Raw genomic sequence first — 23,353 nt, 5'->3', positions numbered from 1 at the left:
ACCAACCTCCATGAAGCCCTAAAAGGGCCTTGCTATATCCAGAGTCAAGTCTGTAGCAGGACTTCAAACCAGTGTCTGGAACAGTTTGATAGAAAACCTTCAGTGATACAACCACGAGAGGAAGAGAGAAGACGAGAAATGCGCTGTCTGTACAGGGGATCTAACCGTGGGATTCCTTAAGCTAGGCTGTGTCTGGGATTCAGTCACCCCATCGCAGTGTGTACCCAAGGTGTGCCGCTTTGGTAGTAGGAGTGGAGTTTAGTTGTACTCTTCCCAGCCCCTCAGCAGCCACTTAAACACTGTTTAAATGCAGTTAATCCAGTGAAGTTTTTCTCCATACAGAAAAAATGAACAAGCTGTGTTAGAGTGTGATATTATCATTATGATTTCATGTTAAACAGTTTGTAGTTGTGAGTTACAACTGTGAAGACCTCACATCTATAAAGTAGTTTTGTGAAGTATAGCAATATTAACACTTAAGAAAAACAGAAATTGACAGATCTCCATGAAGAAAACTCTTCTTTTTAGACTGTCTGCAATAGTGCCAGGTGTCTTATAGCCCATCTGTTCCACAGTTTCTCTGTGGTACCAGGAACAAGCCCAACTGCTGTGCTTGCTACTGCCAGAAGTGTAGGTCTCTTCAAAATGGCTTTTTACAGAAGAGACTCGGTATGGTCAAGTTCTAGGATCTCGGAGGTGAAACAAGCAAGGGAAGGAAATGGATTAAGTGAGAGTGGCTGAAGAACCTCTCCCAGTACTCACCTGTAGCCCAGCAGCAGTCAGTACCTCTAACGTGCTTGGCCCACACTTTTTCTGTTGCTTTTTGCAAAGGTGCAAGGCATTTGTCAATGCTTGCTGTGCGCCCTCCAAGAGCTTTTCTGCATGGGATGCTTGAAGGCAAGGGTACCTTCTTTGAGGAAGGAGAACTGTGCTCTGAAAATGCACTCTTCTAACCTGTTTCCTTAACTGGTCTGTTCATCTGCTGTGCAGATTTTAGAAGGTAGCCATGGTATTTCTTCCCTCTATGTTTACAAGAGAGCCTGCAATAGAGTTTGCTGCTACTGTGAGCTGAGCTGAAAAGAGAAAAGCAAAAGCAAGAAAGGAGGTGTTGCAGATATGTGTATCTGGGACTGATAATTATTCTCTACAAAAGACCAAAAAATGTATTTTAATGTTGGCTAGACGCTGCTGCAGTGGTAGAAGGGGTCATAGTGGCCACAGCCTGTGGAGACATCCCTTTCCAGGGCTTTAATACAGATTAAACGAATGCATATGAGATACTGAGAGCAACTTCAGCCGCTCCTGTCAGTCTTCACTGCGGTAAAGGACTTCCCTCTGGAGCCTGCAGAGGTCTCCCAGTCCTCCGAGGCTGGCCGAGTTGCTGCATAGATTAACTCTTCACAATTTTTTTTCCTTATCTTCATAGTATATTTATTACTATGAGCTTATCTGTTCCTGCTGCTTGCTTTTTTATAATACAAATAAAACGAAACTGGATCCTTTCCATGTACTGTGAAAGAAAAGGATCTGAAAAGAAGCTGTGCCTTTTGGGGCAGTATCTCCTTAGGCCTGCTGGCAAAACAGCTAGTGTGCTAGAAATGAACGCTGTTTGTGCTACGGAGCAGTGTCAAGCAGTAAGTGGAGCGCAAGTTGTAAGCAAATTCAAGGCAAGCTTTTGTATTTCTGGGCATGTAGCCTGGCAAACAGAGAATGCTGCTTCTGTAGTATCCAGCAAAAGCTTGCTTAGATCATTAAAACACAGTGTGTGAGCAGTTATCTTTGATAGTCATGTGGACATTTTCATTCAAACACAGCCACTCCCAAGAGTGTGGGTGCTATAGTACTTTTCCCCTGGTAGCTGTTTTGTTTGCCTGCCATGGCTGTGAGCTTGGGGAACTCCAGAGCTATCACTGTGGTGAGCACCTGCACACTGACAAGCTGTCCTTACTGCAGAAGGCTGTTGCCTTGTTCCCCTCTCCAACAAGCCGCTATGGAGGTACTCAGCCAGCCCTGTTGATTTTGGTGGTATGTTCTTGTCAGGAATCTGAGCCTATGGTGTGTTTGCAGCACTGTGGCATGGCAAAATAGACATATCACATAAAAGTGACTGCCCTAAAACTGGCCAATAGGCCCAAATTCTACTGTGTGTGATCGAGGCCAGGATTTCACCTCCTCCTTTTGACTGGCATTTAAAAAAATACCTTCCCCCCCCCTCCCATGTCTTCACATTTTTTAAATCTGTCTGGGAGCCTAGCCATCATTTGGGACACTTTGAAGGTATGACCTTATACTTGGAGTTTGTGCAGGGGATGTTTCAAGAGAGGCTTGCCCCCCCCTTCATATAGCTTCCAGTGTGTTTTTGTAGAGGTAAGACATCTAAATCTGTATTTATGAGCAACATACCACTGATTCACAGACTGGTGATCCTTGAGTTCTGAGGAGTTATTTTACAGTGCTGCTTTCTCTTATTCTGGCGACCACACAGACTTTATGTCAGGGTGTTTTCTTTGTCAGATATCCTCCACTTTGGCAGCAGCGGTGGTGGCTGGTACTAGCTCTGCGTCTGTGACATTGGCTCATGCAGCATTTAGTGGCACATATCAGTGTGTTGAGCAGGTTTGTGGTGCTGGGTCACAGAGCAGCAGACAGCAGTGCCATCAGTTGTCGCTGTTGTTGTCCTGCTCAGGGAGGAGCTGCAAAGACAGCTAGCTGGAAGGGGGAGGTGTGGCAGGTACTGGACGGGACACGTTGCAGAGGTGGAGGCAGCCAGGGATCCTAAGAGGGCTGAAATATTGGAGGTGTAACATGCAGCCTTCACACTTCCCCTCCAGTGATGGCCAGGTAAAGCCTAGCTCCTGACCCATCTACAGAGGAGTTTTTCTGAAGCCTAACTGCTATTTGAGATTTTGCAAAACACCCCCGCAGCACTGTCTTTTGTCTGTGGTGTGTAGAAGTGACACAGCCAGGGCAGACCAATAGGCCATTAATTGCCACTGGAATGGCAGAAGATTGGAGGTCTGTTATGTTGTGCAGAAGATAATGGTACTGCCATCTGAGAGGCAGGTGTGCGGAAACAACACTTCTGCACCTTCCCCTCTGGAGAGCAGGAAACCTCAAACCACTTGGAAATAATCCCAGAGGTATCAAGCCACTTGGAGAACTGATGCTCCCCCTGTGGCCAATTTATTTTCAGCATTAAAAGGTAGTCAAGAAAAAGGTAACTACTGCAGAGATTTGGGGCCTTTCAAGATTTGAGGAGGCAAAAATGTTATTTAAAATAGAATGTGAGTTGGGTGCCCTGCACTGCAGGGGTCTGTAAGTGCCAGGGACTGTCTGTGAATCTAGCAAGAGGTAGCCCCTTCTCCCGGGAGATCACAGTTTAAATAAACCACACAGTAAGGATAGGGAGGGTGAGTAGGGACAAAGAGAGAGGTGAGGCGCTTTGGCGAGATCAAATGGGAGTATAGTTTGCATCACCTGACTTCAGCTCATCTGCTGGATAATACTTCTCCATTAACCCCCCCAGCTAATTCGGGGAGTGCAGTACTTGTTCCCTGCAGGCTCACTTCTGATTGCTCCTTGGGCTTGGGCACCTTCCGAGCTGGAAGGGCCGGCCGTGGGGGGCTGGCAGAGAGCAGCAGTAGCAGAGGGGGCTAGGCTGGGCAGCTGCCTTGAGCGGAGTGAAACGTGACCTACTCCACTCCCTTGCCTGGGAGGCTGTGGGAGGGTGCGCAGTGATGGAGAGGGGAGTGTGGTGGGAGGCGATGGGAGGGGCTCAAATACAGTGGATAAATTCGTAGTGCAGGAGGATTACAGTAAACAGCACTGATGAGTTTGGTTGTGAAGCTGTTCTGGTTTGGAGGGTTATTCTTTATGGAGATTTTTGCTCTGGAGTTATGACATTCCATAAAGCTAATGAACAGAGTTTTCATCTCCTGGGGCAGTGCTGATTGCTTCCAGTGATGTTGTGATGACTTTCATAACTGAATTTTCAGGTTAGTTGCTATCATTCCCTTAGTGGTGTCAGCTAACTCTCCTAATGTGAACTGACCCTGTTTTCATAGCTTTGACAGTCAATTTATACCCTTTCTTCCTTCTTTTTAAAGCTGAATTGAGTGAATTTATAAAAAAATCAGCAAATCCATCTTCATTTGATATTCTTCCTTCTTTTGCAAGCGCTGCTGTTTATGCATCTCCTAGCTGGTAGTAGGTAACCATTGCTTTCAACTCATTATACTTCCATCTCTGCCAGAGTTAAGTCCTGTTCTGGGTTGGTCTTGCACTTTGACTGAATCCAGCGTCCTTCTCCACTGCCCCCTTGGCACAGGCACTGTGTCACTATGCACAGAGTGCTAGTGGTCTGCTCAGCATACACTGTACAAGTGTTCAGCTTGCTGCAGAGGAGCAAAAAGGATTGGATGGAGTGGTTGGGCAGCCAGGATCCTATAGACTTCAGCATAGTTTCTCATATGTTTCTCATACAATGCCACACCTGAAGGGAAGGACATAAAGAATAATTTGTTGAGGTTCTTTATCCTTCTGTTCAGGCAGTTCATTCAGTAAGGAGCTTATTTTTGGTGAATAGCTAAGCCAACCTCACTAGCCATGCATAAATCTAAAATTAAGAGTTTGCAAGTTCAACGTTTTCAAAGCAGGGTTTGCTTTCCCTGAGCCTAAGGAACATGAAAAAGGGTGAATGCCCTTCTGGTAGGAAGAGATGCTGTTTCTTTATATAAATTAATGCAAACTGCTACCTAGTTACAAGTCCCATTGCTGTAGTGGTCCCTTGAAAAGAGGTGGCATTGGGAGAAGAAGCCAGATTTGGCTCCAGGACAGCCAGCTGCTGGAAATTTGTGGCTAAATATCTATGCCATTATTTCAGGACCAAGTGGAATCAGATATACTTGCCTGAAAGAGTTATACCTGCAGAGCCAGATTGGAAAATAGGTGGACTGTATTTTTAAGTAGGAGGGAAGTGGACATTGTGGATCTGAGTCACACTAGCTGAGGCACAGTTTGTCCCTGATCTAGCAAACTCCACCAAGCAGTCACTAGCCCAACCCATTTTCAGAGCATTTTAGGTGCCAAAGGTTTCTGCTAAGTTCTATGGAAATCCAAGAGGAAGAGTATGGACAAAAGTTCTGTAACTTATGCTCATCTCTTACTAAACATTAGAGAATCCAGAGAAGAGTGCCACCTCAAGAGACAAACCCCTCAGAAACTAGGCATCTCTGCTTCTGCTCTTTTCCAAGCTACTTGGTATTACTGTCATCAGAAATGTTTCAGTGGTAGAAAACAGGGCAAGTTTTCATGTCATACCAACATGGACACAAGTACAGTCAGTTGTTCAGGAGCATATATCTTCTGGACATGCTGAGACAGCATTTGGACTCCCTCTCCTGCAGTGTTGGTTGCACCAACTGCCCCCAAGTGTGGAGAGGGGCCTAAGTGCTCGGTGCAGGGTTCCTGGCTGGGATGAGTGGGCAGTTCCCAAAGGAGAGGAGAGACACTGAGGAAGATACTGTCCTGTCCCCAGCTGCTCAGTCTCTCTTTGTTTCCATCTGCCTTCTTCCCTTCCCTTGAAATTGTAACTCCAAATGGCTCAGGCGTGGGCCATTTACTGTGATTATTTCCCTTTTTTTACTCTTCCTCAATTTACTCTGCCTGTCTCAGTAGGGAGGAAAAGAGATGCAGTTTCCATTTGGAAGGTGGATGGAGAGATGGTAGCATTTGCTCTCTGAGTGGAAAGGTATTATCTGGCACACTGCACGTCGAGAAGATAAAGGAGCAGAGGCTTGTAAGGTGTGTGTGTATGTGTAGCATATGGATTCAACCTGTCTGTGCCAGCATCTGCTGCCTTGACCTAAATAATACAAGGCATTAGAATTTTAATCAAGTTGGTCGCTGGTTCTGTCCCAGTTAGAGCCAGTGGAGCCGATTCACAGGAGCTTGAAGGGAAGGAGTGGGGTGAAGGAGGGAGAGAGGGATGCCTCTGTGAAAGGCAGGGAGAGATAGCCTTTCTCTAACTCAACAAAAGACAAGCAAACCTGTGTGCAGATGAAGGAGGGGTGGCTGGGGGAAGGTTATGAGTTGTCTTATTATGGAGAAGCTTGAACTGTCATCTGTACTTGATGGAAGCGAGAGATTGCAGTTGGAGCTGCAGAAGCACTGCCTCCCTGATTGGATTAATAGAAAGGGAAGATGACTCTAGAATGGCTGCCCATTATCTGCACTACAAAGGGATTAGTGTGGGTTTCAGAGAAATTAATGGCTTTTGAGTTAGTGCAGAAATACTAATGAATGTCAGGGCCAGAGATGTACGGTGAACAAAATTGGTTCTCTTTTAGTGTGTGTGTGCGTGTATCTATCCATTTGGGCTATGAAAGTGTGCTTTTTGTCTACCATTTTGAGTTTGAGATTAGGCTTTCGGTTTTCATATTTAGCTGAAATACTCTTGAGTAGCTTATTTGTCTGCAAGGTATAGTTATATCGATTTCTTGCCCACCTTTTCAGACCTAGTGCCAAAGTAGCAATTTTTAAATTGTTGTTATGCTTTTAGTCATATATGTAGGCAATCTTTGTAGGTAAAGTGTAGAGTGCTTTGAACATGGTGTTAAATGCAGGCTCCATTCTGAGTAGGTGGGTGATGTGGGGAAGTTGAGGCTGAGCTGATAAGGCGAAACCAAAGTGCGTCCTTTTTGTTAATGTGGATGGGCGGTAGCATCCTTCCCCCATTTTTTTAATGTCCATGAGGTTTGCATACTCACATTTAGTATATCAAACAATTAATTCTCATGTATGTTCATTAAGTTTAACTGAAACTTGTCTACTTAATCCTTATAAATTTTTAAAGTTGGTCTTCACTGAAGAGCTAGCCAAAGCTTTTATACTGTTGCTGTCCTGAATCCTCCTCCTGCCCATACATGAAACTCTCTCAACCGACTACAGCGATGCTTTCAGCCAAGGACGGGAGCATCTCCTTAGACTGTAGGTTACAGCCCAAGTTCTGCTTTCTCACCAGTTGCTATTAGGAGCCCCTTGGACAGTAACTAAGTCCCTCAAATACTCATAGTTCCTGACTCTCCTTGTGCCCCTGGGAGGACAGACAGACTCACCCATTAGACAGCAGTCGCAAGAGCAGCTTGGCCAGCAATCCTGGCCATATTAGCTGGGAAGCCCAGTACAGATGGGGATGCAGTAACTTCTGTACAGGCTCATCTTTAGCTCTTTGTTTCCAAGCCCTGTCAAGCCCAGATGCTTCTGTTAACTCTCTGTTGAAGACATCCTAGATATACTTGGAGGTCATCATATCTAAAACTTGTTAAAGCATGGCCTGTTAACATGAGTATAACTGGTTAAGCTGAGATGCTGAAAGTATTTTGCACCTGCAGCTGTCTACCATCCCTCTATCAAAGGTGGTCAGCCTGAGGGCAGAAGCCACAAAGTGAAGAAGCTTCTGTACTGCTGTGGTTTGTAAGGGCTATGTGTTAAGGTCAACTGATGCTGATTTTGTTTCGACCTAACTCTGGGGGGCAGTGGATGAGGAGCTGTTCCCAGGTGGCTACCTTGCCTCCTGTGCTGGGAGTAGCAGTCTCCAAGGGGGATGGACAGCTGGAGGCAGAAACCTCTTGTGTGTTAATTCTGCTGCTGTTTGTAAATCAAGACCCATCACAGGTACCCTTACTGAATGGTGAAGTAGAAGTCAGATGGGAGCAAGAAGTTGTTCCTCAGGGCTGGGTTGTTTTGGGGTGTCAAGTGTTGAAGTCGGTGTTAGAGCATAACACTGAATTTATAGAGCAACCAACAAAAATTGCGTAGAGCCACATGTCCAGCCCAGGGTGAAAATACAATGTTTGCATGTATTAATGGTGTCTGAAGTGGTGCATATCAGATTGGAACAAATTTTGCACAAAAACCTTTTTTAAAATTCAGAAATGCTTTAGATAATTCCTTTTAAATTCATATCGCTTTGGTGCCTGGAGTGACTTGGGTATGGCTGCTTTTCCGGGGACGAAGAAAATTCTCCTCAACTTCGCCTTGGACCAAGGTTTGTAAAAGGTTCTGCTCTGAAGCACCCAGAGTGCTTAGGTATATGTGTTTGAGTCTGGGCAGCCTCTTACTTCTCATTTTTGGTCACATCTGTTGCTCCTGAGCCTGATTTTCATAAATCAGCAAAGATACTTTCTAGTAAATGGAGCTGTGCAAAATGATCTGGTCCTGGGTCATGCTGAAATGTGGTAATAAACTGCTGTCGTTGGGCACAGTTTTCCATCCCCATGACCTGGGTAAGCCCAGGTGCCAGGTGCAGTGCCTGGGTGCTGGCAGCAGGGTGGTTCTGGCCATTTCCAGCTGGTTCCAGTGGCCCTGCTGTGGGGCATAGCTGTGCCCGGCAGCCACAGTGCGTTTCAGAAAGGGCAAAGCACTGCACAGGCGGTGCGAGGAGTGAGGGAAGAACTGTGAGGTGTAGCCCAGGGTCAGAGGAGGAGAAGGTGCTGCAGCTACCAGGCCAGGGATTCCCCTGCAGCTCCTAGGGAGACCATGGTGGAGCAGGTATCTCCCTGCAGTCCCATGCGGGCCCCCACGCTGGAGAAGGTGATTTCCTGAAGAAACTGTGGCCGTGGAGAGCTCATGCAGGAGCAGGTTTATACTGAAGGACTGCAGGTCCTGGAGAGGACCCATGCTGGAACAGGGGAAAAGTGTGTGGAGGAAGAAGCAGCAGAGAGGAACTGATCACGACTTGTCATTCCCCTTCTCCCTACGCTGCTTGGGACAGGGGGGAGGTAGAGGAGTTGTGTGTGAAAGCACGAAGTCGAGCCTGGGAAAGAGCAGGACGGGAGGGGAAGGTGCTGTTTTAATTTGTATGTGTTTCTCACTGTCAGAATATATTTTGATTTTAGTAGATTAGTTGATAATACTATACTCCTCTGAACTAGGTTCTGGGAGACCTTCAGTGTTTTGTTGCTCTGTCACTATTCTTCCGAATACAGGAAAATTGCATTGTTTCTTTGTCCCTCTGTTTTCCTGTCCCCTTTTTGTAAAGGGTTTTGGTACCTCTGGGTAAAAAAGTGCTGTATTCTCATTGGCTCAAATTTAGAGTCAGTGATTACATTTTAAAATTATAATCTATTAGCTGAAGGCTATTTCTGTGATCCTATCCCCCAGATATATCGTGTATGGGTAGAAGAGATGTATAAGCCAGAATGACGTAGCAATTTGAAAATATTATTTAAAAATAATTAATGGTTATATTCTCCTTTTGTTTTCTCCAGAACACAAGCCAATGTTCCCAAATATTCTGAAGAAGGGATACTTAGAAATTAGAAGAGACAATGAGAGCCACTGGCAAACCTGTTACGCTGAGCTCTCCCCGTACAAACTGTACCTGTATTGCTTGGACAGCAGTGGCAACCAGACTCTTCCCACTGTGTATCCACTCATGCATTTTCAAAGGGTCACTGTTACTGGCTGCATTGAAACCAAGGTGGTGGACGCTGTCCTGTCAGACAACTCGCAGCTACAGCTGAAGGCGGAGTCCTCATGGGAGGCTTTGGACTGGGGACAGAAACTCTGGGAAGTGGTACGTGCTTCTGTGCCTGCTTTCACAAGACAGCAGGAGAAACTGGAGAATGTGCCAAAGCCTGAAAATAACAGTGAGCTTTCTCAAACCAATGGATTGTTAGAGAAGCCTGTGGACCTCTTCCTATCCATGAATTTGACTGAAAACACTAAAGAGTACCAAAATATTCTCAAATCAGGGACTCTGTATAGGTTAACTGTCCAGAATAACTGGAAAGCATTTACTTTTGTTTTGAACAGGTCTTATCTGATGGCATTCCAACCGGGTAGGCTTGATGAAGATCCTCTGCTGAGCTACAATGTCGATGTGTGCCTGTCAGTCCAGACAGATACTCAGGATGGCTGTGACTCTTGCTTTCAGGTCATCTTTCCTCAAGATGTTCTCCGCCTGCGTGCAGAGACCCGTCAGAGGGCCCAGGAGTGGATGGAGGCACTGAGAGCAGCAGCAAATGCTACTAGAAGTTTAACTCAGAACCCACAGGTCACGCTTAGGAACAAACCTGGAGATTGGCCATTTGGAAACAATCTTAGAAAAAGCAAGCGCCAGTCTGTGACCACCAGCTTCCTGAGCATCCTGACCACGCTGTCCTTAGAGAGAGGGCTCACAGTTCAGAGCTTTAAGTGTGCAGGTAAGCAACCATGTTGCAGCATCTGCATCCACTCCCCTTCTGCAGGAAAAGATCACTTGGAAGAGCATGTATGTGTTTTAGTAGCACACAGCCACTCCCTGCCTCTCACTATGGCTGTAGACACTTGGTGTGTTAGCCTTTCTTTGCTCTCTGCAAAATGTGGAGAAAAGCCTGTGGGATATTCACAGGGATTCATCTGCATTTGATGAGCAGTGCCGAAATGTTAGATCCTGCACATACAGCACTACATGGGCCAGGGCTGCCTTACAGGGTGGCTGAGCTGTTTTCTTGATTCAGGGCACTGGAAAAGCAGTCCAGAATCAAAGTGAATTCTGAATATGATGCCACTTTGAGCACTTTTGTTTCCTTTTGTTACTGTGTCTCCTTCAGGTTGTTTTTGGAACTCAGTTTCAGCTCTGGGCCTTCTGGGAAGATTCCTCAAAGCATATATGCTTCCCTGAAACACTGTCGTTTGGCGACGTGTTCTAGCACTGGGTTTCAGACGTGAGCTCATCTGCTTGGTTCTTCCCTTGAGGCAGGGGTGAAAACATGACCTTAAGCCTCTGCATCTAATTGTAAATTTCAGTTCATTTGGCTGCTGGCTCTAGTCCTAGGCAAGATCATGATTTTATCCAGTTTGGGAATGAAGTGAAAATGGAGGACCCATGTGAATGTAGTTCATTGTCTTTTTACTTTAGCAGGGGCACCTTTGTGAGGCAAATTTGGGCACCTTGTGCCTAAATTACACCCTTCTGGCTGGTTTTAGTTACGTTCACTTAGAAATTGTCGGTTCTATCAGAAACAGCTTTTCTGGACGGTTTTCCTCTTTTGTTATGGGAGCTGTGAGGGTTCTGCCTTCTCCCCACTCTGCTCTGGGGTGGGGGTCCGATGTGGAGGTCTCCTGTTGCTCTGGAACCACACATGGCTCTGGGGGGGGTCTGTGTGGGCCCAGGACCTGTAGGCTGGCCTTGAATCCCTTCCAGGGGAGACCTGAGCCCCAGAAGTACCGGGGTGCCCTCAGAACTGACTGTGCGTGCAGCTGGGTTCATCCCTTTCTGGTCGTTGCCCGCAGGTGGTGTTCCTGCTCGTGTCTCCACAGTGCATGGCACCCACCTGGAGTGGTGGACAGCATGGCACCAGCTGGAGCATCGTGAAGGTTGCCCTCACTGCAGTTAATGGTTTGGTCACGATATTTGGGCTTCTGTCTGAATTCAGTTCTCTTCTTGGCCACAAACTCTTTGTGTGACTTCATGTCAGTTTTTCCTGGGAGTAATTATGTGCCAAACTGCTACTGAAAATGAAGGTGCCTTGGGTCCTATAACTCTGATTACCTGAACGCTGTTGGACAATGGTCATGTCTTACCTTTAAGGGTAGTTGTGAGAGTGAGAACTGCAGGGAGACTCTGGGAATGGGTCAAATAAGCATCCCCCAAGATGGATCCAGCCCAGTGTGTTACCCAGCAGACAGCCTTGTGAAACTCAAGAAGACAGCAGAATTTACAGACTCATTTTAAGATAATGTCCCAGATGACATTAAAACTGCATTCCTTTCTCCTCATTCCTTTTGATTCAAAGCTCAGTAGAGGAAAATTTTGTAGTTTTGCTTCATCCTTTGACTGAGGTCCAGGAGAGTTTCTAGTGAGCATTTCCAATGACCTCCTCAAAAACAGGATCAGGCTCTGGGATGGTAACAAAATGCGTGTCTCCAGTGTGAAATAGGTTTTAGTCTTGCATTATGTAGTATGGGAGCAGACTTTTCTGTGAGAAAGGGTGGATTTCCTCTCCCAAACATGGGACGATTCATTTGCACTCACTCATGTATTCCCCACAGAGATAAGGTGCTCTGACTGTGTCAGGGTTGCTTGGAGTTTTTTCCTGATACACGTGAAACACTCCCAGTGCTCCTGTAGTCTCCCTTTAGTCTGCAACACTGAACAAACACTCTTGTGCAGACAAATGTGAGTTGTGGAGAGTCTGTGAGAAGCTGACCACTGGGATTCCCTGTACCTGAGGATGAGGATGCACAGCACTTACTGTAGGAGCGGACCCTTTGCTGCCTGCCTGCGACCCGTAGAGCTGGTCTTTGAGAGTCAACTGGAACTTGTAGCAGTTACCACGGCTTAAAGAAATAAACAATTGTAATTATAACTGGGAGAAACTGGGGAAACTTGTCTGGCTCATAAAAGTTTGTGCTGAGGAGACTTTGGAGGCACACCAGCAAGCGGCGTCTTCTTGTACCTTGCTCCCTGCAGGCGGTTGGTGCTGTTCCCCGGCATGGGCTGCTGTTTAACCTGAGGGGCCTGCTGTTGGTAATTACAGCTTGCAGGCATTGAGAGCAGTTTTCCCCAGGGCTACTGGGAGGGGTAAGCTTGGAAAAGGATGAGGAGGGGGGAGGAAGAAAAGTTTTGCTCTGAATTCTTCAGCCATTTAGTGCAAATTCCTGTAATTACCGTCTTTGTGTCCTGTCCCAAAGGCACATAATACAGCAGAAGCCTTTCCTAATTGAGACCTTACAGGAGGTACAAATCCCTCCTTTGTTCGGCCTGACAAATTAGTGCCAGAAAGTGGCAAGGTCCGAGTGGGAATCAAAGGCAAGCAACACAAAGATGGAACTTAAGGCTACAGTAATAACCCTCTCTAGTCCTGCAGGGGTGGGAGGGAAGGAAAAGTAATGACCAATGAAAAATGAAGGGGTTTTTTGTTATAAATTCCCTTGACATGACAGCACCTCAGGGCTGCTTTATTTATTTAGGAAAAGTGATTAAATAGTAATACAACAGGGCAGACCATTGTCTTTCGAGCTACCCCCCTTCCTACAGACCCCTGCTGCCTTGGCTAATTGATTGACAATGAACCTCTGATAAAGAAGGTTGTTGGGAGGACCTGATGGGGACAGGGTTTTTTTTATTTATTTTCTCTTTGCAGTCTTTGTGGGGTTCCCCTCCCCATTTTTTTTTCTGTTTGAAATGCCCTCTGCATCCCCCTTTCCTTTTCTCCCTCAGTAAAAGCTTTTCAAGGGACTGCTCCCAGACAAACACTCACAAGCAGGTAGGGAAGAATGCAAATGGCTGTGCCTCGCTATTGACAAGTTTATCGTGGAGTCTGACTAGCACTTTTCAACTCGTGATATAAGCCAGGGCGGTGGTGTCAGATGTAGTCATGGGGCAGGGGGGACAAACTGTTGATACGCTGGAGTCAGAAGGGCAGCTTAAAAAAAGTTTTCTTTTGCTTAATCAGCAGATACAAAAGCTTCTCCCTACATTTCTAACTCTTTTGTCATACTGCAAAGGGGAGGGCATTATTTCTCATCATTTCCAAAAATGAACTAATAGGCCACTGATTAACAGTGGAGAGGCATGCTTTTTATAAGCACTTTTACCTTTGCTGCCATTATTTATATTTTTGGCTTGGAACAGCAATACATTTTGGAACATGGGGTTAACTAGAAACTGCTGGCACTGGAATGGCAGCCTCCCCTGTCCTTTGCATGTTCATGTAATTGCAGGCTTGATCTTGCCCTGTTGCTGGGGTACAGCAATGTTCCCGTGGGAAGTGTTTGGGGCTCTGAGCAAGAGTGGCATTTGTGAGCGTCATTCTGCTCAGGTGAGACTTTGGAGGGACCTACCCCTTGTGTTCAAATGGATATGAAGTGAAAGCTGGTTGCAAGTCCAAGCTGGTAAATATCAGGTTTTATGATTTGTTCTTTAATATGTAGGAAATGAGAGACATCCATCATGTTAGGATGATCTGTTGGGGTGTGTGTTGTTATTTTTTATGTCTTTATTCACCTGAGGTCAAGAGAAATCCCCAAACTGTTCATGTTACAAGTCTGGGATGAGATGGCTTCCATCAAAATGTGTTTGGCAAGTGCAGCATCTTGCAGACAGCGGTACCTCATTGTGTGTCCAGTGGCTGTCCGTTCTCCCTGTTGGGCTGTCTATGGGCTCCTGGGGAGAGGCAGCTGTTTCTCCTGGAGGAACTCTCCTGGAGGTCTGTGAGGAGCAAATGTCCTCAGCTGCCCTTCACTATTGCTGTTCCTTTGGCTTTGTGCCTTCACGTTTCCATAGATAGGAAAGACAAATGGCCTCTGCCCTTGCCTCCTGTTTTTGCATAGCTCCTGTTCTTTTGATGTCTCTCTTCCTTTTCACCTTTTATTTTTTCTCTCCCTGTCCTTTATTAAACATTTTTTCAGAGAAGTCAGTTGTGTCTGCCAGGAACTCTTGTTGCTTAGACAGCAAGTCCTAATGGATGTGGGAGTTTCTGCCTTCTGCAAAATACGCTCTACACCCTTTTATTTGTCTGTGTGGCTTTCCTTGCTCCTCTTCTGGGGTGTCTTCTGTCTTTTCCTCTGTTTTCTCCATGTCTCCTCACTTGCCAAAAGGATAAATACCGCTATTAGGGCTCCAGTGACTTGACTGGCAGAGCTGAACATTAGGTGCAGAGAAGCCAAGGTTAGTAAATGGGCTATTTCCTGAGCTTGCAGTCTTGTCAAATTGAGCAGCAGGTGGAGAGCTGTTGGCTTTCAAGGAGTCATTCTGCCTCCAGTGCTGTGATCATGTGTGTAGATGGGGGACAGTCCAGGGCAACATGCACAGCTCGTGCAGCCTCTGCTCTAGCTCACCCTGCTGTGGTAAAAGTAAAGTTCCTTTTTTTTTTTTCCGCCTCAATGAAAAGAAAATATTTCCCTAGTAGCTTGCAAGCCAGCAAGTGTGATTTTAAAAAAAAAAAAAAAAAAAAAGGAAAAGAAAAAAATTAGCCAGGTGAAATGTTGACTTTGTTCAACTTCTCAAAAAGCCATATAGTTGAAACTTCTCAAATCCAGGTAGTTGAAAAGCATAGGTGCTACTTCCTTGAATTTAGCAAATACTTTGTGAACTGTCATCACACTCAGCACCTATTTGTAGCATGTCACTGAAATAAAAATACTAGGGGACAAATCTTAGCAAAGGTAGCACAATAGTAAAATACCAGAAGGCCCTTTGGAAGGTTGTCAGCACTCTTGTCACATTTTTAGGCCCAAATAACAATTGTTCTCAGCTGTCCAGGGCTTTTAGGGTTGTGCTTTCTAAGTGCTGTATATATTTTGTGCTTGGTTTCATTTCAATTGATCTCTTTGTTCAAGACTTCAGCTTTTTGCCTTCACTGTATTTGACACTCTGTAAAATCCCCTGAGAATGTGTTTTGCACTGTAAAGGTTTTAGTAAGTATCTTCACTTTAGACCACAGTCTTCCAGTCTTGATATGACTTTCAGGCCCTGTTTCTATTGATTCAAAAGTAAAACTTCCACTGCTAACAGTGGTATTTCTAAACTCTTATTCTTTGCTAGCCAAAACCAGCTGAGCGGAAAAAACATTGTCCATGTCTAAATTAGTATTTGGAAAATACACCATGTCTAAGCAAGGCCACTGACTTGTTGGGAGGAGTGGGGGGAAGGTTTCCAGACAAGGGTGACTTGAATTTGTGTAGCAAGAAGTACTTAATTTGCAGTGGACCTACATATTTTAAAACATAAGGTTGCTGATCCACAGTGCTTTGCCATGTGACAGTGCTTGTTTGGGGAGAGATCAGAAGATACTGCATGGTATCTCTTTTACTTGCTTGAGTTAATTAAACCTGTTATCAGCAATCAGTTATTATCACAGGAGCCATTTAATCTTTAGCGGTAAGGTGAGCTTTTCAATCCAGTTTTAAGATGGCTTGACTAGGGGAAGTGGCAGTGATAACTATTAGCTTTGTCTAAACTGGTAGAAGTTAGGTCCTTCACCTTCCTGGGATTTGGCTGGCACCTTTGAAGAGTGAGATTTTCCCCTTCATAGGATTTGGTTTGGAGTTGGCCTGCTGCTGCCCAGAAGGGCATTTTGGATGAGTGCTTGGCCAGTTCAGTGCCAGTCCTGCACCCTGATGTGCACTTTGCAAACCTCAGCTGGTGTTTACTGACTCTTTGCCTCAGCCCTGCAGGTGGAACAGCTGATACAAATGTCTTGGCTGATGGAATCTACATATTCCTCCTGGCAGGTTTAAAGGGCACCTGTGCTGCCTGTATGGGGATAAATGACCCCATTGCTCTAATCTGCCTCTGTGAAGAAGAAGCTCTGTAGGTTTTCAGTATGTTGTGGTTTTTTTCCCATCACAAATAAAATATTTGGGGTTATTTCTTTTACTAGTGAGCTCAATTCTGCTGTGTGTGAGTATGTCTCTACTCTCAGCATAAGCTCTGTGTTTGTCCTTGGCTATACCTTGTTTATTCCTGGCTTGTGGGTGCTAGCTATTAGTTCCACTGCCCCCAAAGAACTCTTAGTTGCTTGGGGATTTTTGGAATCTATTTATTGTGTGAAGCCAGTCTTGACGAATCTTTTGGCCTAAAGTTTAAAGAAGAGAATGCCAAAACTGGGGAGTCTAAATGTCCAAATCTCACCTTTGTTGGAATGGGAAGAGCTACATCTGGACAAAAGGAAGTGTTTTCAGACCTGAAGACTCCAACACACACGTACGCCCAGTTCAACCTCTGGAGAATCCAGAGGTTCCTCATGAATTGCATTACAAGAGACAGCTTTATTTGATGGACTAGCATCTTTTAACTCAGTCAAGCCAGATTTTGCTAATAAAGGCCTTGCCTTCACAGAAAGCACAGGCAGGGTATATCTGCACAACACTTTTTCTGCAGTTGCAGTTTATACCAGGTCCCTATTAACATGACTGTTAATTTATTTTCCTAAGAAAACAAAGCTTATGTTATAATGCTGTTTGCTCACAGTTTTACCCTTCCCCCAAAGATTTGAATCTACCTGACTGTTTTAACAAAATTTGACAGAGGAGAAGAGATAGCAAAGATGTGGGAATCTTAGAGGTTTCACAGAAACCGACATCACAGGGAACTCCTCTTAATGCTGCTCTGGAAGAAATACCTGCAATTGTGCACTGTGCGTTTGCTCAGCATCAGAGCACCCATGCAGGTGTGCAGCCTTGAGGGACAAATACAGAAGGAAAATGGCTGATTTAGGTCCACTACTGCAAAACTAGGGCATTTGTGTGTGTGTGTTGGCAGGGCTACCCCCCTTCTGTCGCATGCCAAAGCAGTGTATTATTGGCAAAACTATTAATGTGGATCAGATCGGGGGGGATGTAAAAGAAGTTACAGAACAAACCATAGGCCAACTGTTGGGAAGATTTCGGGTTCTGAGTCTGGCCTCCTGCAACATCAGTAGGCTCTGATACATACCTGTGCTGTGTAAGTCTGAATAGTGGATATGCTTAAGGTAGTGCTGTGGTAGTGATGTATGACCGAGAGGAAATTCAGCCAAACAGCATTGGCAAAAAACATATACCCACACTTACTGCACAGCTGTTCCTCATGTTAAAAGGAGGTACAAAACTAGCTGTGTTTTCAAACAGGAAAGGAGCTGATTTTTTCTAGGTATGTCAATAGCTGCTGTATCAAATAAATGAAACTTGGCAAACCAGGTGTAGTCTTCAGTGTAAGTGAATGAGTGAGCAGTGCAGGGGTAAGTGGTCTTCAACCTAACTGTGGAGCAGAAGTGAAAACTTGAGTTAAATAGAGACTCTTTTTGCTAAATGACCTGGGCACAGCTGAGGATGCTGGCACCAGAGTTTGCTCTGATCACACAAACAGCTGGCCTGCCCTTTGCTCTGTTCTCTTGTCTACCTTCTCAGTATATAAAACCAAGCATGAGTGTAATCAACTGTAGGAATGGGAATACCATTATTAATTATGCTCAAATTATCTACTTACTCTTAGCTGGCAGACTTCAAGAGCTGACCCAGAGAGTGTGTTCGGTTCCCATCCCTGAGTAAAGAGCTGGTGAATTACTGAATCCTGCCAATAAGTCATTCCACAGGACCTCCTGTTCCCTTCTGTCAGGCAGTGCTTCAGAATCTCAGCAAAGTGCCAGATACTGTAGAGAATAATCCTAAACGCATGGGGGAAAGAACAGCAAATTAGCTTGAGGTGTATGGTATTCTTCCTCAGCGCTGTTGTCCTGGGAATGGGGAGAAAGGAGTTGAAAGGATGCGCTAGGAGAATGCAAACTGGCCAAGCATTAAAGGATTCACAAACTATAACTGTGTGAAGCATGTCTTCATAGCTGTTTGTAATTCTCTTGGAGCAATATCTCTGGAAAGAATGGTATCTTGGCCCTTCTCAGCATTTGACACTAAAGGTAAAAGAATGTATATCCTGGTGAAATTCAAGTGGGGAAATCCAAGTGAATAAAAAGCTAGTTTCCAAAAGTATGGCTTTGTTACAGCCATTTGACACGCAGCTAGTATTTTTGGTCCTGATTTATTGATGAAATGTTTTTGACTGATATGCAAAGTGCAAGCTTCCACTTTGACATTTATGTTTTTTCAGTGTTACATTTGCAGGCTTAACTACTGTTAGTTTTATTGGGAAGGCAAAATTTAGCTGTGTGACCTGCAGCATGCTTGTATGCTACTTTCTGCAAAGGACAAGTATAGTACAAACATGCAGAATGTTGCATATAGACATTTATGTGCTATCACCTGGCTTGTTTCCACAGGTGATTTTTTTTTTTCTTGATTGTTCATCTTCTTGGAGAGGATCACAGCTCTGTGTGTTCAGCATGAGTGACGTTAAGAGTGTTGTTTACTTTACCTACCCCTAACAGTCTAAATATTGGATGTCTACACTAATTCAGTCTTCACTGATTGGAAGAAAGCCTGGGTGCCTAGGGATTGATTCATCTCTGCCTTGGAGAGATGCTCTGCGGCAGTGTGCCTGTGAGACATCACCGGTAGGATGGGATGGGTCACTCTCTGGAGTGGCCTGTCTCCTGAGCCCAGGCTAGAGCCCGTAGCTGGCAAGGCTAGACTGCTTAGACTGTTAGCTGAGCTGGACTGTGCAAGACAGGAAGGACAGGGCTATGCATTGTATCTTTAAATGGCACTAATGAAGATGGGAAGGCTGTTAATTTAGGGCATAGTCCTGAGCTCTAGCTAATAGTTAAGGTTTCCATTGACTCAGAATGGTTGGTTCATCCTTTGGAGTCTATTTAAAAAAAAAAAAAAAATAGTCTGGGAGTTGGGGACTAGCGAACCCTTCCTTATTTCCGGAGAAGCTGATCTAGGTTATAATTAAAGTTGGATTTGTACATTGCTGACAAAAATAATGTGGGATTTATATGTTGCTTAGATAATTATAACTGGATAGGGTCAAACCCACACAGGGAAAATTTTCTGCCTTTAATCTGTTAAGATTTTGTTGGGGTTTTTTTAAAGTCTGTAAAAAGCTCACAAAAAAGTAGGCAAGGTGAGTAAAGTGTCAGACTTTGCTTGGAGGTTTATGAGTTTTTGATTATTTCTTTAGGAAGAGAAGTGCTTTGGAAGAAAAAGTAATGCTGGGAAAAGGACAAAGTGTAATGCAAATTCAAACCTGGGTAGGCATGAGGAAGAACTGAGCTGAATTGTTAGTGTGTCTTAAGCGTGAGTTTGAGTTTTCCTATGGTGGAGTGAATTGGAATAGATGCACAGAAAGACAAGGCCAGCAACAGAAGTAATTCTCACCTTCTCTTTCTGTTTGTGCTGAGCAGCTAGAGCAATGTTGTATGTCTGATCTAACACTCTGAAAATTTGTTGCTGTGGTCCTTCTGCTTAGTCTGCTTTATGGCTTTATCAAGCTGAAAGCCTTTTGAAGTCTGTGGGTCATTTTCTTTTCTTCATATTGTATGTTGTTTTTAAATGAATTAGCTTCTTAGATAATCTGTCACAGATTTAATTATGGTACACAATCATGAGAGTTGCTTTTTCCTGATACTGAGCAAGGAACTTTATTGAATAAGGAAAACAGTTGTGTACTTAATTCTAGTTTGGTCTTCTACTTTCTCTGTTTCACTGTGGAGCTACTCCAGTCTTTTGTTGTTAAAAGGTTAAAGAAAAAGATATCTGGATTAAAAGAATAGTTGCGTGTGTGACCATGAGAGTATGCAACACCCTGAAAGTGGCAGAAATGATGTTTTCTACACTTTGCAGAAGAGGAATTGTATTCACATATCATGGAATCCTCCTCCATACTATCCTCACCACCACCTTAAGTCAAGGAGAGAGACTTGTTATAACTTTTAAACCTCATCTTCCTGTAATTCTTTCTTCCTGAAGTCTTAACACTTGGAGATGAGCCTCTTGATGTTGATACTCCTGCTCTGCTCACAGATATGTTGTTGAGAGAGGTTCATCTGTGCTCAGCAGCACTTTCTTGCTGCTATTTTTTCTAACCCCTATTTTCTTTGCTTGATTCCATGGCTGTTGTGTTATATTTTCTGTGATGAAAGGTTTGGGATTACTCCTTCCCTCACTTTGCTAACAGTATACCTACAGCTATACTTCTTCCCTCTGTAGCTTGCTCTGTAACATCCTTTAGGTAGGGATGATTTTGGATAATAGTAAATATGGCAGTATTCTCCTTGCTCTACTCAGGGTTTGCCAGACCTTTGTACAGATGTTATATGGATAATATTCTGTGTGAACATTAGGAATAGGTGAGAGAGGCTCGGTGAAACTTGAGCTGCTTTTTTCCCCCATCTTGTGGAAGGTGCTTTTTCTAGCTATAGACAAGTAAGTGTTTTCTCTGCAAACATGAAATGGTCCCTTCCTGTACCCTAAACTATTTGTTGAGTTGTATTATCGATCTTTGAGGTGGTCAGCTACATCTGACTATCTTGCTGGGAGGGCTGCTCAAGCGTTTAAAGCCAGGAATCGGTACTGGCTTTGCTTCTGGTAAACATGATGGCAAGTTTATGTACCTGAGTGTCCAGGTACAGGATTTCCAAGGTATTAAGCCACAAGCTGTTCCTTCTTCCTCTTCTTTCTCTCTCACTCTTGCTCTATTTTTTTCCATCTTAAAAAAAACAAAGTAGCATAAGTGGTATATGCCACAAAAATATGTTTGTCACACTACATCACTTTGAACTGCATAACATCAAAGAAAATCAGTGCTTTGATAACTTGATTTGAAAGGATTGTAGAAATAGCCATCATTATGAATCACAACAAATAGGAATGGAAAAGATGGTGATTTTCAAACAGCAAAGCTTGTAAGGTAAGGGAACATGTAAGGTAGGTGCCAGTGCCACATTCCCATCTAAAACACCCCAACCTTAAAACTGCTATGCAGTTTTACAGAATGTGATTTACTTGAGGATATGAAGAGGAATGAGAAATACTCTGTCTAAAAATGTGTTTCTGAGGAACAAGGGAACAAACGTGGACTCAAAGAAGGGCTGGAATAAGGAAGAAAGCAATGCATTCTGCTTGGGGAGGAACTTTTTTATAAAACCATTCTTCCTGAAGGGAAGGGAATCCCAGATTCCTTGCTGAGACCTTCCTCACCCTGAAGACCTTCAGTTCTTATGAGCTGGATGTAGGGAGGAGGAGGGAAGCTCCCCCAGAACTTCTGTGCTTTGTCATTCCTCTCCTGAGGAAACTCTCTCTGTGGACTGGAATGAGTTTCTGGCTCTAGGAGGTTGCAAGAAATGAGGCCTTAAAATGGTGACTTCTTACCTGCAAACGTTTTAGTTTAGGATGATGGCAATTCAAATTGGAGTTTAGCTTATTCTTGCCTTCAGTCTAACAGGTAGGAGTTAGGGCACCAAAACAAACTAGCAGCCTGTGGAGGGGCAGGGAGTGCACAGTGGCAGTTAGGTGAAATCAGTGTGTCCTGTCCCATCCTGTCCTATGAGTAAGTGTTGGATAGTTGGGAATGTTTGTAAAGGTTTCAGTGCCATTGAGTTAGGAGGCTTCAGTCTCATTCAAACACAGCTTTACCAGTAGTACTTCATCAGCTGGTCCAAACACATTGAGCTAGGAAATACTACATGTCATTTAGCAGTCTCTTGTTTGATCCAGTGTGAGGTAATGGCTGTATATAATGAAGGCTAAAGTTGGAGCCAATTGAGGTATAAAGATGGATGCTTCAGTGCTTTTCAGTGATAGGAAATTCAGAAGCAACTAGTGAGGAGAAAGATTCAGATCCTTCACTTCTTTTAGCAAGTCTGGCACAGAAGAACGTGACATACTGAAATATTGCTAACGCAAACATCCTCTCTGAGGGCTTTTTCCCATTTAGCTTGGGAAAGAACGCTCTCTTTTGTAGATTCCTTTGTCTTACTCCATGAGGAGGGGAGTAGGCATACTTCTCTGTTGACTTTACAGAGGGGCAAGATTTACCTCTTGTGCTTTTAAAAACATGGGCTCCATAGCAACAGTGTAAGTACCTCCTGCAAGCATCTTCTAGGGCTACTAGTCAGGCGAATGTCATGTCAGACAAACAGGACTGGTATTTCATGTCTTGTCAGCTGTTCAAAACCTTCACCTTTATGTATGAATGCATTTTAAAAATTGAAAAAATAGTTCTATATGTACTATAGAGCACTGATACTGAGCTTATAACCAGGTGTGCCTGCTCTCTTCATCCATAGCAGCGTAGTGGAGCAGGACTGCATAGAAACTCTTTTAACTGACTAGTCAGGAAACTGCCTTTTTTTTAAAAAAAACAAAACAAAAACAAAAAACCCCAAAAAAACCCCAAAAAACAAAAACAAGAAAGGAAAGGAAAGATGGGAAAATGTGTGCTTTGCATGAGGGAAATACGAAGTTGTAGGCTCCCTAGTTCTGATCCCAAACCACAGTCATAGGTCATCTTTTTTTGTAACACACTGCTGAATTGCTTGAATTGACTTTACCCTTATAAAGAGCATACCTGCATTTCTTCTGCCCTAAAAATACTGTTTTGCAGAAAGTTTTGCTAATATTTACCATACAAAAATTATTTCTGTAATGATAATAGTTTACAGTCATAATGTTTGGGTTTTCTGTTTGATTATTAGCTGAGATCACATTTTTGCATTATGTATGTTGAGTTATATCACTGGAGATACATGTTTATACTTATGCTCTGATCTTATGAATGGTAAAAGGAGGAGACGTTAATGTAAGTGGCTCTTTCATTAATTGACCTGTTTATATATTTGCCTTTTTCAAGGAACTGCATATCCTCACTTTAAAAAAAAGGGAAGGGGGAGTGATAGACATGGAGACAGGACACATCCCACACTGATTCACTTGATAATGTGTATTGCAGAGAATCAAAGGCCAAATGGTTCTGGAGTGTGGAAGA

General features: G+C 44.1%; 1 protein-coding gene across 2 annotated transcripts in view; it reads left to right on the top strand.

The window, feature by feature from the left end:
- The window catches only part of PLEKHM3 (pleckstrin homology domain containing M3), a 137,048-nt gene that overhangs the window by 24,209 nt on the left and 89,486 nt on the right, over positions 1-23,353 (top strand). For both annotated transcript variants that reach the window (XM_074829388.1, XM_074829389.1), the window contains one exon: positions 9,270-10,205. In XM_074829388.1, coding sequence (XP_074685489.1) covers positions 9,270-10,205 — 936 coding nt within the window. The remainder of the gene's footprint in view (positions 1-9,269; positions 10,206-23,353) is intronic.

The sequence above is a fragment of the Strix aluco genome, chromosome 6 (genome assembly GCF_031877795.1).
Source record: "Strix aluco isolate bStrAlu1 chromosome 6, bStrAlu1.hap1, whole genome shotgun sequence".
Taxonomy (NCBI): domain Eukaryota; kingdom Metazoa; phylum Chordata; class Aves; order Strigiformes; family Strigidae; genus Strix; species Strix aluco.
Note: the sequence above shows the minus strand (reverse complement) of the source record. Positions and strands in the feature narration are given on the sequence as shown.